Genomic DNA, 19298 nt, shown 5'->3' with positions numbered 1-19298 from the left:
ACTCAAATCCAATCACCCCTAGAATAAAGAGCTTGATTTGAGTTTGAATTGAATCACCCCCAATTCAAGCTCAACGGGAGGAGAACTGGTCTTGTGGTAGCAAGCATGACTTGTCCCCTTAGCTAAGCAGGGTCTGCCCTGGTTGCATATGAATGAGAGTCTAGAAGTGTGAGCACTGCAAGATATTCCCCTCAGGAAGCTGCTGCCAGTCTCTGTAGACAATACTGACCTATGGTCTGACTATGGCAGCTTCCTATGTTCCTAAACTCGAAGAGATTTGAGTGATTTGAATGTCAAGTGCCATTTTGGAGGGCTGTTTTCCCCTTGCTGGTTGGTTTACTGGCACTGGCTTCCAGTTGGCTTGAGATCTCCTTGTTTCTTGGTTGGCAACACTTCAAATCAAGTGTTGTCATGGGCAACTGTGCCCCCATTGCCTGGGGGAGGCAGCAGGGAGGGGGAGGCCAAAGGAGGGAGTTTCAAAATGTATTTAAGGGACTCCCTGGAGGCAGCGAGAAAGAGAGCCATTTGTGTCTTGAAAGAAGGCTCACAGAGAGACTTCAACAGCAGCAGCACTGAGAGCAGAGGCTAGTGTGGTGGTCTGGGTTGGCCGGCCGGCCTTCCTGGCCCAGTGAATGGAGAGAGAGAGCGAGAGAGAGAGAGAGAGAGAGAGAGCGAGCATGCGCAAGCATCTGCTTGCTGGGCTGATCTTTCTCTCCCTATTCTATTTTCTCCTTTTTATTTGCAGTTACTTTTATTTTCTTTTTCTGATTATTATTTTTTTAATGAATTGCACCAGTCGCTGTGGCTTTAACCAGGTGCTGCTTGGAATTTTATTTTATTCGGATTTCCTATTCTTGCTTATAGCCAGCCCTGAGTGACTTTAATAATGGGTGCTATACTGATTTTTCCCAATTTTTAAATAATTGTACCAGCAGCCCTCAGTGCTTATAGCCAGCCCGCAGCGGCTTTAATAACTGGGGTGCTGGTTTTTGTGGGGTGGAGCTGGTCGTTTTGGTTTTAGTTTTTTGCAGCCCCTGCAACCTTTGTTGCTGCTGTCTGTCTGACTGGTGGATTAATATTTGGTTTTTATTGGCTGGTGTGTTCTGTCTGGTGCCCAGCCTGCCAGGTTCTCTCTGTTTTGATTGTCTGGGTATGTGCCTACTTGCTGGCACCAACCTCCCCCGCCCCCCGCCAGCTGTTTGAATCCTGGTGTCTGTTCGGCCCAGAGTGCCTCTGAAAGCAACACCTGACAGACTCCAGACGAAGACACCGGAAAAGAAGCTCCCAGCTGAAGACACTAGAAGGTGCGATAACCACACCACACACACACACACACACACACACACGCCTTGGTCAAGGTTATTAGAACCCAGAATTCTTTGACCAGTGTCTAGTTTGGGGAACTGGGATTAGGTGAGTAGTAACAGGACTGGAAGACAGAAGGGGTGGGTTTGGGTTAGAGAGGCCACAGTAATAATAATAATAACAATAATAATAATAATAATAATAATAATAATTTGATTTCTATACCGCCCTTCCAAAAATGGCTCAGGGCGGTTTACGTAGAGAAATAATAAATAAATAAGATGGATCCCTGTCCCCAAAGGGCTCACAATCTAAAAGAAACATAAGATGCACACCAGCAACAGTCACTGGAAGTACTGTGCTGGGGGTGGACAGGGCCAGTTACTCTCCCCCTGCTAAATAAAGAGAATCACCATGGTAAAAGGTGCCTCTTTGCCAAGTTAGCAGGGTAATCCCTGCCCTTTACCTTTCCTTCTCTTAGAATAGACTTTCCCTATTATTGCTTGGTCCCCTTAAAAAAAAGCCCCCATCCAAATAAAGCCTACTTCTTTATTGGGGGTGGGGTGTTTAATTTTTCTAGCTTCTGCGTGTGCACCACAATGCTATAGATCAGGGTTTCTTAACCTTGGGCCCCCAGATGCCCATAAACAGACCACACCCAGGCCCACACCCCCTTAAAGGCACTTCTCTCCGTGCAATTCAGAGTTAGGGCAATTTTTTTTTAAACCCAAGATGTCCGGGAGGGTGCGAAGGACAGCCAGGAGCAAAGTGGAAGGGAGGGGTGATGCTGCTGGTTGTGGTGGGTGACAGCGAGAGGGGCCTACCCCCACCCCCAGTCATCTCTATCTCCACTGATATGCTTGTGTGCAGGTTTTCTTTCCGGAGGAGCTTGGGCTCACAGTGCCTACTGCAGCTGAATTAGTAGTAGGGATGAAATCCTGCCCTATTGGGGAAGAAGCTCTTCTTCCTGTAACAGTGAGGGAGGGGTGTCATCAGCTGATACCCCAACCAGATTTCTCTCTACATCCTCCCCAACACCTGTTGGCAGTGTGACACCTCCCTGACCCCAAATGAGACTGAGGAGGAACAGGAAGTACCTCTGCATCCTGGACCTTCTCAGCCCCCAAAAGAGGGTGACAGCAGTGGTGGCTCCCAGAATAAACCATCAGCCCCAGTACCACCACCACCAAGACGGTCCCAGACTGAGAGCAGCATGACTGAGAGCAGCATACTTTCAGCTCTATAATGATGACCCACACCACACTGCCTACATCCACTGAGGGACATAGGTCAGCAGGGGGAGGACCCCAAGCATCTTATGATGTCAGATGCTACAGCACCTGCAATGACATTACCCAGGGGTCCTTCTAATCTACATTCTGTCTCTTCTTCCCCTTGAAGCTCTTCTGATGTGCTTCAAATGGATATTCTTAGAAGTCGCACACAGTAATTTTTTTCTTCTTAAGAAAAGCAAAGCTAGCTTTTACCTTTTCTGTCCATTTAATAGCATCTATTTCTCCTTTCCCCTATATTTTTTCAGCAAGCACTTGCTTATCTGAAAAGTTCAAAACTGGAACATTTACTTCTCTATTTTTTTAATGGAGGCTTTTTTGTTCTATATAACAACTATAAAGGTAAAGTGTGCCACCAGGTCAGTGTCGACTCCAGGTGACCACAGAGTCCTGTGGTTGTCTTTGGTAGAATATAGGAGGGGTTTACCATTGCCACCTCCCACGCAGTATGAGATGATGCCTTTCAGCATCTTTCCTATATCGCTGCAGCCTGATACAGGTGTTTCCCATAGTCTGGGAAACATACCAGCGGGGATTCGAACCGGCAACCTCTGGCTTGCTCGGCAAGTCATTTCCCTGCTGTGCCTAGCCCTATAGTATCTTTCAAATTCCTTTACAATACAGGAGGCCCTCATTTCTCACAGGGGTTCCATTATCGCCTACAACTGCAAATTCGGAAACCATGTATAAAGAAACCTTGAGTCTTTGGGAATCCAAGGGTTAGGTTCCTCAGCACAGTTAAGTGTGTTAAAATTGTCAAAAAAGCAGGGTGGGGGAAAGCAGAAATAAGGGAAGTACAACACAACACCTTGCTCTCCAGCTCTCCAGCAATGCCTACTTCAGCTGCAGCAGGCACTGTGAGACCAGGCCCTTGCAGGCCTCCAATCATCCAATGCCCCCGCAGGCCTCCAATCATCCAATTTTTGCCCCAAACAAAAATTGTTCTGGTAGACAAGAGCCACAAACGGCTCCGTGCTACCTCCAGGTTGGAAATGCCACCAGAAGTCATTTCCGCGCACACAGGAGCTGCAAGTAGGAGGAAATAGCCTGCTTTAACTCCTGTGATAATGGAAACTGGGTCCCTATGGACCCAAAGCCACAACTGGAAAACCTGTGGAAAATGAGAGTCTCCTGTATATGCATTTTTTATTTGCATAACTCCCATTCTCCTTTTTATAGGTGGAATAACCACTCTTCTTTACTCTTCTTTGAATGTATAAGATAACATCCAGTCTGGTTTTCCACTTCTCTGCAAATAGGTTTGTCTTGCAAAATTTAATTTTGTACATGTTTTATAAGTGTCTTTATATAAATTGAACTCTAATAAATGCTAAATGTAGAGTTAGTTTTGTCAGCTGGATCTGCAGACTTTGGTGACAAAACAATAGATCAATTAATGGCTAAGGAAAGGCTAACAGACCAACCAACAACACAAACCCTGTATTTAGTTGGCATCTTTGTGTCCTCTCCTGTAAGACTACACTTAAACATATCTCTGCAACCACTGTGAGTCCTAAAATGCATTTATTGCTTCACCCTATAGCAGGCCAAGCAATAAAAACCAAGGTAGATTCAAGGTATCTTTTCCTGAAATACAACATAGAAAGAGGCCCAAATTCTCAAGCAAAACAAAGCAGCCTATTTGAATCTAACACTCAAGGACTAAATCACAGTCTATCAGTTCTAAAGATAACAAAAGAATTAATATTTGCATTAAAGCTGGGCCGTGGGGTTAATTACCTCATATGAGTACACAAAGCAACACTTTTGAAACACAGTGTGTCCAGAGGAACATCACTCATAACTCTAAACGCTACTAACTGAGCAAAGAGGTACCTTTAAAGTGGTGATTTACTTTTATTTAGCAAGGGGAACACAATTGTCCCTATCCAACCTCAGCACAGCATCCCTCCAGGGACTGCTGTTGGTGTCTGCTTTGTATTTCTTTTTAGACTGTGAGCCCGTTTGGGATAGGGAACCATTTATTTCTTTTTTCTTTTTTGTGTAAACCACTTTGAGAACTCCTTTTTGGTTAAAGCAGTACAGTATATAAATATGTATAATCATATTATTATTAATTATTATTGTTATATTATTAATAATAATCACAACAACTCTGCAAAGTAGAAGTTTGACTATTGAAAATAACTGAACAGGCAATATGAGAAATGGAAAGAGTATAGCTAAGGAGTTAAGAGGTCATTAAGACCTTCGGCTACCTTGACATTTTGATGCAGTACTTATTAAAGCAGCCAGTGTAATTCTGAATACCCAGAAGTCCTCAGCCAACTTCCTGAGCTTATCTCTTAGTAGCATTTTACAGAGGGAAGGACAATGATAGGGGATCACTCCCAACAACTGAGACAAGAACACTAAGCAAAGCAGTCTTTTTAAAAGACAGATGGAAATCTAGGGATCCTGTTCCAGCTATATATTACATTATCTTTCAATCCCATTGAAATCTCAGCTAAATTATCAATGTATGCCTCTGCTCAACACAGGATGATTGTAACTGGAGTTTAAGAAAGAGCTTTGGCGAGTAATGCCACAGTCAATTGTTCCATTGAGCTGACCTGCATGCGGTTCATGGCTTCTCGAATCTGGTCGAGATGGTGAGCTGAGCTGAGGGCCTCAAGACGAATATCTGTTAACTTGAGCTCTTTCTCCCGGAGCTCATTTTTCAGCTGCAGAATTATTTCAGCCTCTGCCTCTGTGCATTCGCAGATCCTAAAATATACATATAGATATATAGATATATATGAAAAAATGAAAAGGTATGAGAGAGAAGATTAAAGGAAGGTTTTCTTTTAAAGGCAGTGTGCTATTATTCCATACCAAATAATGGAACAGGGCTGCTGCTGGTGACTCCTAGGAGCAGAATTTCGTCAAAGCAACACAAATGGGTTCAATTTCAAAACATGAAAAGGGAAAAATATTGGGATAAAATTATTAGCCTGCTTCCACAGCTTTTTTAGTTTGGCACTTTTCATTTATCGGAAGCATAATTGTTGGTTTGGGGTTTTTTTAAGTGCAGAAGGGCTGTATTCCCTAAAGCAGTCCTCATCTTATTAAATGGTTATTTAAAAGTTACAATTTTTCAGAACAGAAGTGATCAAAAGTAAAGTACTGGTGTTGAAGTGAATGGTTTTGATCACTTCTCTTCTGTCATTGTTCTCTGAAAGCTATGATAGACAATATATAGAGCTGATTCACACATGCATGGCTCTTAGTTGATTACTCAGCACTTGACATCTCTGACTTGATTACTAGGTACAGTAGTGAGCTACTCATGTAAACAACCTGCATTGATATATTATGGTATTTATGATGTTATGAATGCTATGATAATGGTATTTCACACATGCAGTCACTTGATGTTCCTTCCATTCACTGAGTTAATGTTAATGTGTGAATTCACCCACTAAGCCCCTTCACATGTTATGACAACTATGTGGGAGGGCACTGAAGATTACAGTGGTTCCAATTTTCCGGGTCGTGGAGAGGATTTTAATTTAAACTATTTGCTTACTAATCCTAATTCGGATGTTATTCATATCGTGGCCAAATATTGTTATATAATATGCCAAATGCGTATAAATGTAGTCTGATTTTATATTATCATCATCTTATTATTATTATTATCATTATTATTTTAATATTGTTGTATTGCTGGTCTATGACCGAAATAAAGTTTTACTTACTTACTTACAGTGGTTCCACACAGAGAAGGCTGTTGAGTAAGAACAGCTCACTACATGGATCAGTATTGTATGTGGGAAATCCCCAGCAGCATAAGCAGATTTCAAAAATGTTCAATGCTGATGTGGAAACCCATCATCCAACATAACTGGATCAGCCCATATAATGAGTGGCAAGTGTGGTTTCCATGTGACCGCACACCCATCTGCAAGGTCACATTCTCTTACAATTTGCATATGGTTGGGAAAGAAACCTTTGCTTTGACGTTTTCAATATAAAGTGATTTGGGTTTGTTTTGGGGGGCAACTAAATGAAATGATAAAATAACTTGAAAGTGTAGAGATGGCTTGATTAATTCCACAATAAGATTCTTCTCTGTCTGGTCTGTCCAACTCTTGTTACTAGGAAAGAAGCTCTGGTGCACAGGATCTCCCTGTTCTCTTCTATAAGCCATAGAATGATCAATATGTAAAATGAGAACTATTTGTCCATCCTATGTAAGATGATGGAAAGTCCTTGTACATGGTTTGATCACCCACCCCCACTTTCCTGAAATAATGTAAGATCTAACTTATGGAAATTCAGTTTTTAATACTGAATTCTTTTCTACTAAGCATCTAGAACAGGGGCAGGCAACCGTGTCTCTCCAGCTGGTGCTGTACTACAACTCTCAATAAATTATGGCTGGGGATGATGGGAGTTGTAGTTCAACAACAGCTGGAGAACCAAGGTTGCCTACCCCGATCTAGAACAATGCCCTTCTTGGTGACTTAGTTAATCTTCAGCCACAGAGCTGAAAAAAACTCTTCTTCATGTCTTATGTATTACATGTTGCTACACCTATTATTACAATATAAACCTGAAACTGTTCTATTTTATTTTTATTTTGTTCATAGAATGCCTGCAAATGTCTTTGCAGGGAAAACTGGACTACTTCATTCTAGCTCTTGGATATATAATTCCAAGCCCACATGCCAGTTTACCGGGATCTATGCTTGTAGATCACGTGACCGTTTTGCCTTTTCTTTGGTGCCCAGATTAGGGATGACCTGCATACACACGCATTAGACAGACAGATGCAAGTGAAAGAAAGTAAAGGCAATGGTTTAGAAAATAAGACTCAAGTCCAAGGTAGAAACAAACTATAAACACTATGCAATAGAATGAAAATACAAGGGGATTAAGGGGAGGGGGAAAGGAAAAAAACAACACCTGGAAGATAAACTAAAGAAGGAAAATATGCCAAAGTTTAGGTAAATTTTATTTATACTAGTCATCACACCAAATGTATGGACAAATAAACTTAAGACTGAACATCTGAATGCTTCTTCATGTCAAAAGCTTCCTGCCCAATGAAACAAAATATGTTAGGGAGAAGGCTAGGTGGGAACCTTTTCTATGCAATATTAGTTTTGAAATAGTTTTCACATGAAGAAGTATTCAAATATATGATCTCCTACCTAAAGTGATCAATCCAGCTAGAGATATAATCTACAATGGGTTCTTGCTTGTAAATTTTAGAGTGCACAAGTTGATTTCTATGGACTGGGAAGCAAAAATAGATAAACAGTATCCACACATCACTATATTTTAGTGCAGGAAATTAGATGTGAGCTGAAAACTTAGGAAAATCCTGAGGACATTTATTTATTTATTGACAGTGCAAGTGCCAAGTACTACTAGCTGTGCGTTTAGGATGTGACTTGATTGTCAAAATTCAAGTGAACTGGAATTGCATGAATCTGTAAGAGTGGACATATATAATCTCTGGTAATAACAATGAAACATGGTAGAGAAATGACTAGCTCACTACAAGACTACTTGATCCTCTCAGGTGTTTAATCATCTTGCTTTACCTATCCATTACTAGCTGGAAGTGGCTTACACCTACTGTACTCCAATTACCACGCACCTTTTACCCTGCTGAGTGGATATCATTTGCACTTGGGCTCTACTATGAATGGTACACATCTTTTCTTGAACTGCTGAGCATTTCAATCTCACTAGGTAGCCGCCCTCACATTTTCTGCCTGAACCTGTTTATCTTGTGACTATCTTTGTATGTACCTCTGTGTTTACCCTGGTAATCTGAGCCAAAAAAAAAAAAAAGGAAAGTAGATACAGAAAATATATTTAATACAAAATCCCAATGTGTTTCGAGAATACACTCTTCATCAAAGGAAAAAGATTCAATAAACCAGAGTGTTCCAGAAGATACTGCTAACTTGATAATCTACCAACTTCATATATGTGACAAAGTGAGTTCTGAACTATTAAAGCTTTTACAATACATGTGTTAGTCTTTGAAGTGTCACACAAGGCTCTTTATTGTTTTTTAGTAGTGAACTAGTGACTTGAAGGGTTTCAAAGCAGGAAAGCATGATGGGAAAGGATTATGAATGTATGTGCCAATAAAAAGGAAAAAAAGAAGAATGCTAGCATAGTATTTCTCAAGGCACAGTGAAGTATAGAAAGCAGTAGAAACAACTGGAAAAAGCAAGTGTCCCCCTCTTTGAGCAGCCAGAAAACTGTTGGGTAAATAACAACAAGAGTAATGACATTCCCATGACCACTAATGTAGGGAGCTTGTCAACAGCCCAGGGATAGGTTACTGCTGGTGGCCCACCACCATCCACCTGTGTGCTCTGACCGACACCCCTTGTGCCGATGTCACACAGATGTCGGCACAGGGGGCATGGTCCAAGCAAGGGTGAGAAAAAAAGCATCCAGCCGGTGAACAAAGCATTGGTTGGGAGTGTGCGAAGGGCTGAAGCTTGTACTCCCAGCCAGCATACGCTTTATTCCCATGAAAACCCGCATGATACAGGGAAATTTGTTCCTCCTTGTCCAACACTGGCTACACCCCTGCCCATGACACAACTGTTTAAATAGGGAAATGAATTCGGGTGGGGGGAAATCACAATTTCTGGAAGAACAAGATTCAAAAGTCAGAGAGCGACAATATTTTTGAAATGTCAGCTGGAAAATCTAAGCTTGTTTATTTATCAAAACTGGTATTTGCCAAGAAAGGGTTGTGCAGAAAGAGAAAAGAAACATACGCTGATGTTGATTGGGATGGCTTTATTGTGGACCCACAATCACCAGAGTTGTGGGGCAACTTGGGTGAGGATGGAAGGGATGAATCTGTGACTTCTTCGATGTCAGAATGTGAGGAAGGAGGCTTAGTGGACTTCTTCTTCCCAAAGGCCTGTTTGAATGAGCTTCTTAGCTAGGAGAAATGAAAGGAAAGTTTTAAGAAAACATTTGGATTATTTTTGTTGCTTTAGCTCAGTATGTTTTGCTGAAAAGTTAGTTTGCAGATGCCAATCTAGCCACTGCCTGCAGTAAGTATATAGATAAAGCAGGGTATTAACATGTGCAACACAGTATCTTTAAGAACATGAAACAGTGCTTTTTAAAATTAACTGAGCAAGGCGCAAACACTGAACGCTATGGAAAAAGTGCAGGATCACGTGGTACAGCTAAACAGATGCTCATTTAAAAGTCTACACCTGTTGAGGAATTCCATGCCTCTGGCATTCCCTTTAAGGTGACTGGTCTTAAATAGCCACTTGGTTTATAAATGATCAGGTTTTTTAAATAAATTGCATTCCAATCATGATCATTTTGTGATTATTATTTACACAGATTTCCTTAAAAGTTTGAACCCTATTAATTCTACAGTAGCACGGATAAGAAATAAGCATTTTTAAGCTGTGATATGATGCTTGCCTTTTTGCTAACATGAAGCTGGAAGGGTTGGGAAAGAGGAGGTATCTGCCGCAGTTCTGTTTTTAAAGAAGCAAGTCTGTATGTACAATGTTCTAGAAGCTCTTATCCATTATTGAAAGGGACAGAATAGCCAAAGAGCCATTTATTTCAGATGCTGAAATGGCACCAGTTATGTCTGCAATGAGAACTATGCAGTTATTCTAGAGCTGTCAAAAGCTACTTATGAACACACCGTTTACTTATAGGAAGAAAAAAAAGTGTGTTATTTGCTTTCATCACACAAATATTTTTTTCTACTAAACATTAGTGTGTTTAAGCATTTTCTTCTGAGAACATCAGTTCCAAGTTGGGAGTGTAAGCACTGATTCAAATGCAACGATTTATTATCTTTCTACTTTATTATTTTTAATAAGAAAGAAATGGATTTTGGCAACACTCCCCCTTTCTAGATTTCAAAGTTGGAGATAAAATGAATAGAGGGAAAAACTAAGGAGACATACAGAATAATCTGTTTTAGAAGGGTACAACAGCCTACTGCCAAAATGAATAGCAATCATGCCAAGATAGAGTTCTTTGAGATGCATGCCAAATTGTCCATGGGTTTATATTCACCTCACTTCCTCTAGAGTTCACCTTGCAGAAACATGAAAGAGTGTGCAATTACAAATCAAGGGAATGAAGTTGGAATCAGTATTTTTAAAATATTACCTGTGTAAACATATTTAAACAACAGAAGTAAATTCTCCCATTATTTCAGCAAAATCTAAAGTCTTCATGATCTGTGTATGCTTTTCTCAATTCAAAGACATTATATTGATCTATTTTAAAAACCTCTCCATCAGATATCTTTCAAATCTTTCAGATTTTAAAGTATTCTGGACCGTTAACCCATGTTATAGAATGAATGGGAAATGTGATATTTTCACAAATAAATTCCTATATCTCTGGCCACAAGTTAGTAAAGGCCATGATGTTATTTGTAAGGAACTATACAAAAAGATGGTCAAAATGTTTAAATAAGTAGAGCACTTACCCAATTTTTCTTTTTCTTTTTCTTGGAATCAGCATCATTACCACTGCCCATACTTGAATGGCTGGTGCCACTATTGATGCTGGAAACACTTTCTGAGGAATGTTGCCGCCGTATTCGTAAATCTATAATGCAAGAAAAAGGCAGTGTGGAAGTGTCTCTCTTTCCAAGGGACCTTCTTTTTCCAGAGTTTCAAAATGCTGTGCAAATCCAAATTTCACTTAAATGCAGTCATTTCTTTGATGAAAGCTATATGGGCTCCAAAGGAAAACTCTAAGAAATTGTATCTTCTAATTTTGGGAGTATACAATGTGTCCTGGAGGAAAGCTTTTGCTCCTGGGACATCCATACAGGAGTGGAAAGTCAATTGTGTGGCTGCAATACCTACACTAATCGCTGTTTGTTACATGGGCAGGAAGAGGAAAATCTATGGGAGGAAGCAAGCACCCTAGACATCTGGCTAGTGGAAGTCAGCACTCTAACACTTTCCCTGCAAATCAGAGCAGACTTGGTATGCCCTAAGAAACATTAGTGAGAAATCAGTTTTAGGAACATAGGAAGCTGCCATATACTGGGTCAGCCCATTGGTCCATCTAGCTCAATATCGTGTACACAGACTGACAGTGGCCTCTCCAAGGTTGCAGGCAGGAGTATCTTGGAGATGCCAGGGAGGGAACTTAGAACCTTCTGCTCCATCCCCTAAGGGGAATATTACAGTGCTCACACACATCAAGTCTCCCATTCATATGCAATCAGGGCAGACCCTGCATAGCTTAGGGGATAACTTGCTCTATAATAGTAAATGTGTACAGAAAGGATACAGAATCATGCATAACAATTGTTCAGTATGACTCTTGTCTGTTCTGAGGTACAATGTGCATAATCCACCAACATTTAGCATTTTTAAGTTCCATTGCTTTCAAGGTTTGACTGAAGGCTATTGAAATCAATGTGAATTAACACTGATTAATTTGCGTTGAAACACTGTCCCATTGCTATACATATGCTTCATATAGACGGGCACTAAAAGGCTTATCTCGTTTTAGCCAGTGACTAATTCTTCAGTATAAAAGCTTGAAAATCCAAGGCTCTCCACAGGGACTTAGCAAGGCTGGAGTGAGTCCAGAACAAGAAGTGAAAATGGGCCCCCAGGCCCCTGCTTTCTTCTCCCCTCCCCCTCCCTCCGTGTCTTAGCAGCAGAAGAATTACAGGTTACTCACCTGTAACGCTGGTTCTTCTAGTGGTCATCTGTACTTCTACACAAATGGGCTATGTGCCTGTGCAGAGACCTCGTCAGAACCTAACAAGCTGAATTCTCCTGCTTCAGGCAGGAACCCCACCCCCAGCCGCTATATGCGGTGGCACCACTCCTCATCTCCTCAGTCATGGAGTCCAGCTTCAGTGAACCCCGCAGGGAAGACGGGAGGGCATGTAAAAGTACAGATGACCACTAGAAGAACCAACATTACAGGTGAGTAACCTGTAGTTCTTTGACATGGGCTCTGTCTTTTACACAAATGGGTGCATAACAAGCAAGCACCCAAGGAGGAGGGAAGAACAGAGGCAATATAATCTGCCAGAAAATACTTATTTCAGAAACAAACATATCAACTGAAAAAGGATTGCAGGACACTCCTGCCAAATACTGCATCATTCTGTGCCCTGGAATTAATGGCATAATTATGGATAAATGAGTGGGACGAAGCCCAGGTAGCTGCCTGGCATATAGCATCCAACGGGACCGCTCGATCAAAAGCCACAGAGGCTGCCACTAACCGAACTGAGTGTGCCTTAATGGTTGCAGGCAACTGCTTGTGAGCCAATTGATAACAGAGTTCAATTGTGGAAACTATCCACCTAGACATGGACTGGGCCGAAACTTGAAGACCTTTATGCGGCCCATCATAGAGAATGAACAAGGAAGGAGTTTTCCACCATTCAGCAGACCTCTGGATATAGAAGGATAACGCCCTTCTAACATCCAGACAATGTAATCATTTCTCTGCATCCGAGGAAGGATTTGGAAAGAACACTGGCAGAGTGAGCAGGGCCAAACGGTGAAACATGGACGCCACTTTGGGTAGAAACCAGACATCTGGTCTAAGAACAACCTTATCCTTATGAAACTGAAGGCATGGTTGGTCAATCCTCAAGGCTCTCAGCTCACTTACCCTCCTGGCGGAGGTAATGGCCACCAAAAAGGCAACTTTCCTGGTCAAGAAACGCGGGTCAATTGAAGCCAAAGGCTCAGATGGCGGGCACAGCAGACCAGCCAACACCATCGAGAGATCCCAAGCTGGTGACATGACAGGATCATCTCGAAACATGTGTGTTAAACCTCTTAGAAAACTTTTTACCACCTGGTCTTTAAACCATGAAGCCTGGTCAGCGGGGTTATGCGCCACAATGGCAGCCAAATATACCTTAAGCGATGAAAGATTTAAACCAGACTCCTTAAGTGACAACAGATAATTACATATATCCTGAATGGATGGATTAAACGCCTCAAAGTTATACAGAACAGCGAAGGAACAGAAACGAGTCCACTTGTGATCAAGTGAGTTCTGTGTGGACTGCTTTCTGGCAGCAACCAGAACTTCCCTAAGTCTCAATGGGAAGTTGGCAGGACCTTCATGCTGTCAGATGGATGAACCAAACATCTGGGTGAAGCACCTGTCCCTTCTCCTGTGACAGCAGGTCCAGCAGGGCAGTCAGGCATTTTCAATCCACTGCCAAGCGCCTCAGGACCGGACCCAAGGCCTCCTGGGCCACCACGGGGCTATCAGGATTGCTCTGGCCCAGTCCAGCCTCAGTTTGCGCAGGACCCTCGGAATGAGAGGAAACGGGTGAAACACATACAGAAGGGGGCCCACCCAAGATAGGACAAAGGCATCGCCCAGAAAGCCCTCACCCTCCCCTTCCCTGGAACAATAGAGGGCACACTGTGCATTGTCTCAGGAAGCAAACAGGTCCAGCAATGTTTACAAATATGTCTCTGATAACACCTTGGTGTAAAACCCACTCTTGGGATACTACTGTCATTCTGCTCAAAGTGTCCACTTGGACATTCAGTGTACCCTATATATGAACTGCCTGAGGCGATACCGCATGTGCCATGCACCAATGCCAAAGCTCCAGAGCCAGAAACAGACGGCTCCTCGATGACGTGCCACCCTGTTGATTGACATAGGCTTTTGCCTTTGTATTGTCTGTTTGTATTATCACTGAATGACCCCCAATCAGGGGCAGGAAGCCTTTGAGAGCATTGAAAATGGCCAACAGCTCCAGATAATTGATGTGTCAAGTCCTCTCCTTGGGGGACCAGTGTCCACTCAGACGAAGCCCATCCAGGTGTTCTCCCCAACCGAGCTCTGATACGTCTGTCATGACCAGCCATTGGGCTCAAGGGGCCTGAAAGGGAGTACTGACACTCAAATGCTGAACCTCCAGCCAACACTCCACCACTGCCCGTACCCATCGAGCTCTAGATGGCTAGGATCCCAAAGGAGATTGAACACGTCTAAAAACCACCTCTGAATAAAGCGCATTCAAAGACGCGCTTGAGACAACACTCACTGCCATGTGACCCAGCAGGTGCTGTATGGAGCACATAGTCTGTGGGTCACCGGCTAGAAAAGCAGCTGCCAGCCTCTGGAGAGTAACTATGCAGCTCATCGGAAGGAAGACCTTTCCCAAGGTTGTGTTGAATATCAATCCAATGACTGAATTCGATGGGTGGGTTCCAACTGAGATTTTTTGAAGTTTATTGGAAACCCAGCTCCTACAGGTATCTACCACATTCTCGAGGGCGTCCAGGACCAAACTCCTGTTGCTCGCCAAGATGAGCCAATTGTCCTCATACGGCAGCACCTGCAAACCTTGCTCCTGCAGAAACGCCACCACCGGGGCCAGACATCTCGTAAAGACCCTCATTGTGGTCGTGAGGCCAAACAGCAAGGCCTTGAATTGATAGGGGATCCCCCCCGATCTGAAAAAGCAGGAAGCATAGATGCTGAGGGCATATTGAAACGTGATAGTACACATCTTTTAAGTCCAGGGAAACCATCCACTTGTTCTTTTCCAGGATGGTCATAATGGTCGGTACCAACAGCATTTGGAACCTTTTGTAGACTAAATGTTTGTTCAGGGCCCTGAGGTCTAGTATAGGGCATTGACCGCCATCTGGCTTTGGCACAAGAAAGTAACGGGAATAGAACCCGGGGCTGTTGGGGTTGGTGACTTTCTTGATTGCATCCTTTTCCAGGAGAGCAGCAACCTCTTGATCCAACTCTGGGGTGCAAGGAGTCACCACAATCCTGGACACCAGCTGTGTCCTGCAAAACTCCAGGGCATAGCCCAAACATATAATTGTGAGGACCCACTGGTCCATAGTCATTTTGTCCCAGCTAGCGAAGAATGGGGCCAGACGAGTCCTGAAGCGCCCCGAGTCATTGCTTCTTCTGGGAGATATTCAGGTGCTGTTTCTGAAAGGCTGGCTTACCTGATGCTGAGGGAGGTCCTCCAAGCACACTGGCTCACTCTAAGCCGTCAAAGGCCGAGTGGTAGAGAATGCTGAGACTGATACCGGGGTCGGGTTTTCGGCCTCTACAGGAGCGGATACCACGCGCTCTAATTGTATTGATGAAGGAATTTTTACGGACTGCTTCAACGATAGGGCTTCCGAGGAATAGAGAGCCAGATCCTACAGGGTTGCACGCAGGTGAGAAGCCCTATTTTTGCGAGCCTGCTTCATGAATTTCTGGCAGTGAAAGCAGGTCTCGACAATGTGGGATTCCCCCAAGCACAAGAGACACCCGGTATGAGTATCGGGGGAAGGGATCTTAGATCCGCAGCAGATACATTTTTTAAAGTTCGTCGTGCCCAGCATAAACACCGAAGGCCGCCTGCCCACTATGCTCCGTCCCAGCCAGGATCGGAGCTACAAGGAAGGGAAAAATCCGCAAAAGAAAAAAAAATACATGCAAAAGAAAAAACACTACTACACAAAAGAACTAAAGAAACAAAGAAAGAAAAACTAAGAAACTAAAGAAGCAGGGAGAAAAAACAACAAGGGAATATTTTGATCCTCCTCATTGCCGAGCTGTAGACTCCACAATGTTCACTGAAGCGCGGATGAAGAAAGACTGAGGGGATGAGGAGTGGCGCAGCCGCATATAGCGGCTGGGGGCAGGGTTCCCGCCCGAAGCAGGAGAATTGAATTTGTTAGGTTCCAACGAGGTCTCTGCACAGGCTCATAGCCCATTTGTGTAAAAGACAGAGACGACAACGAAGAACTGGAAGGATATGGTGAAAACAAAACATTATTGGTATGCCCTTTCTCTGACTCTTATGCAAAAGATATATCACACACTTCTCATGCACACAGACACTTTCACACGCACAACACACACTTGCGTGCATGCATTTCCCTATAATCATGCATCAACAATGCTTCTATCTTGTTCACCCATTCATTCATTCATTCTCTCTCTCTCACACCCCCCCCCAAGTTTTCCATGGAAAACCTAAATTTTGTCACAAAACTTAGGAATAAACTGAGCCCAGTCACTAAGGACTGCTTTGTGGAGGTGGGGAATCAGAGAAAAAGAAATTTTATGGTTTTACCTTGTTCTAAAGAGGACTGGATTCAAAAAGCTCCATTAACTGAAAATCATTTCAGTTTTTCTCTCAGCTTCGACAAGCAAGGGGGAAAGGGAGGAGTGTCAGGCAGCATTCCTCCTTTCTCCTCTCCTCATGACTGGCTGTCTGATGCTCAGCAACATTTCCCTTGCTGTTCAGCTTGGCAGTCAGGCTGGGGGAAGGATGAGCATTAGTCAGCCAGTCAGGAGGAGAGGAGAAGGGAGGGAACTTTGCCTGCTACTCCTCACCCTCTCGCTTAAAGCCAAGATGAATCTTCCAATCAGGAGCCAGCAGTGTGCCAGTGAATTGGAAAGGCAGGAGAGAGTGAGCTGTTATCCAGCCAGTGGCCCCTTTTTTCCTCAAGGGCCCAGAAATTTATCCACCGTGTTCAATTATAGCTACATGCCTAGCTCTTGATATTTTGTTGCACGTGAGTGACAGCGGAGGTTTTCCATCTGTGGAAATATCACAAATATAACTAACATTCAATTGAGAGTATCTGAAAACTTGGCTCAGGAATGGTTTTTCCCAGCAGAAGAAATCCAGGGCTTAACACTACTCTAGAGAGCAAATTAGTTCTCACTGTGACAGTAAAAAAGATAAGTACCTTTATGAGTGTGGTCAGGACCATTCAAAGCTCCTTGGATAGCAGCCTGTGCAGCTGAGTTCTGGGCTTTCAGCATTTCAATGGTTTCTCGTAGTTCTATGAGCTCTGATTCCTTTGGGAACAGCAGGAAAAGGCTCAAAATGTATCAGAGTAACCATGTTTTTTTTCTTCTGTGGTAAAAATTTACAAGATTTCAGCATAGTCATGTGGGCAAAATTGAGGAGAACATTAGGTCTCATGTATATGTCTCATCTGAGCTAATACAGTTGGTCAAAATTCCCACATTAGAAAGCTATTGATCCCTAACATGCTGCATAATATGAATTAATGTTTAAGAAAAAATTAACAATCATTAAAATATATATTCTATTTCACATTCAGTGCAGTGCTCAAATCTTTATCTCATCTTTTGACTTCATGGATGGTTTAACAAATAGAATATATAGTTTTAATTAAAACTGCTTCTACTATTGCTACATTAGTAAGCAATCCTTCCAGTTCTCATTTAATATAATTAGGATTAAAGCTGCTGAAGGAATATAACCTTAGCAGCAATGGGGAATGAGCAGCAGGAGAAAAGTATGTCTGATACAGCTGATTGAGGTCAATGTTCCAATTACAATCTCTTTGAAATAGAAAGCCTGAAAGTTTGCAAAAGACAAAAAGATCAAATTGAGAGAAACTCCTTTTGAGACAATTTCCCCCGAAAAAGAAATCTATGTGAGACGGTGTCTGTTAGCCAGCTCAGTAGACCCAACATATGTACTACCTGATGAAGTCTATTCTCATATGTTCGCCAACTATTTTGTCACTTCTGCTAACTGGGCAAAGAGGGACTTTCTAAGGTGGTGATTCTTACATTTAGCAGGTGCATAGTAACTTTCCCTATCTAATGCAACACAACATCCCTCCAGTGGCGGCTGTTGGTGTTTCTCTTATACTTATTAGATTGAGAGCCCTTTGGGAATGGGAATAATTTTCAAATTCCAATTGCTTTTTAAACCTCTTTATGAAGTTTTTTTGTTGAAAGACATAACTACTATTATTAATAATAGTAGTAGTAGTAATAGTAAATAACAGCAACATGTAAAATAGTAATTAATATAGGAACACAGATTCAGTGTGGGCCCAGTGGATTGGTTTATTAGAATGACAGACCAACCCACTGGGCCCACACATTTTACATTGTTGTTGTTAACAACTTCTACTATTATTGCTATTATTTATTATTACTATTATTACAACTTTTAACAAAAAAACTTCACAAAGAGGTTTAAAAAGCAACTGGAATGAGAAATTGCAAAATTGGGTTTTGATGGGCTCAGTCATTTTGGAATTTGTGTGTCATAATCCCAGTACATAAGCTATACGTTCATTTGTATGAAGACTACAGATGTCAGGGTGATATACATACAGAAGAGTGGGTTACAAATTATTTTGTGGCAAGCTTATAGCCAGAAATGTTCTGGTAGATGCCCTAAGGCAGCAAGGAATCATGCATGCCAGTTATTCCAGTGCTTCTGAACTTTATTGGAAGGAAGAATGCATTTACTTTGTGAGAAACTGAGTAGAATTCTGCATATACGCTTTTCTTTACACTTGCACAACTAGGGTTACTTCTTAAAACTGAAAATGCAGGCAGGGGGCCCCTGGAAAATCCTGATGCGCTAGGTTCCTATGAACACAGTCTTGCTTTGTGGGTTTCTTCAATGCATGAAATAAAATACGCACAGCCATCCAGGCACTATGTAGACATAATCTCAGCTGAGAGTTTGCCCATCAGTATCTCTTATGCTCAACCACCAAGAAAGGGAGGAACCAATAGAAAAAGAGGAAAGGAGTATGTGAAGCTGTAACCCTCTCACAAACTCTTAATTATGGTTAATAAATGTTACATCTGGATCTGGCAACAGCACCAATTCTTAATTCCAAACTACAACATGGGACCCACTTTTAATTTTCTAGCTTATACATTAATTTTACCTTTAGTATT

The 19298-nt window shown here is 42.3% G+C and overlaps 1 protein-coding gene across 18 annotated transcripts in view; it reads right to left on the bottom strand.

Annotated features, from left to right (window-relative positions):
- The window catches only part of NAV3 (neuron navigator 3), an 840967-nt gene that overhangs the window by 19953 nt on the left and 801716 nt on the right, over nucleotides 1–19298 (bottom strand). For 16 of the 18 annotated variants that reach the window (XM_053252192.1, XM_053252184.1, XM_053252193.1 and 13 more), the window contains 5 exons: nucleotides 17306–17417; nucleotides 11062–11183; nucleotides 10641–10661; nucleotides 9356–9525; nucleotides 5171–5324 (listed from right to left, as the gene is read on the bottom strand). In XM_053252192.1, coding sequence (XP_053108167.1) covers nucleotides 5171–5324; nucleotides 9356–9525; nucleotides 10641–10661; nucleotides 11062–11183; nucleotides 17306–17417 — 579 coding nt within the window. The remainder of the gene's footprint in view (nucleotides 1–5170; nucleotides 5325–9355; nucleotides 9526–10640; nucleotides 10662–11061; nucleotides 11184–17305; nucleotides 17418–19298) is intronic. The other 2 variants (XM_053252181.1, XM_053252183.1) reach the window with 1 other exon arrangement.

The sequence above is a fragment of the Hemicordylus capensis genome, chromosome 5 (genome assembly GCF_027244095.1).
Source record: "Hemicordylus capensis ecotype Gifberg chromosome 5, rHemCap1.1.pri, whole genome shotgun sequence".
Classification (NCBI taxonomy): domain Eukaryota; kingdom Metazoa; phylum Chordata; class Lepidosauria; order Squamata; family Cordylidae; genus Hemicordylus; species Hemicordylus capensis.
This window is presented reverse-complemented; position numbering and strand designations above follow the sequence as displayed.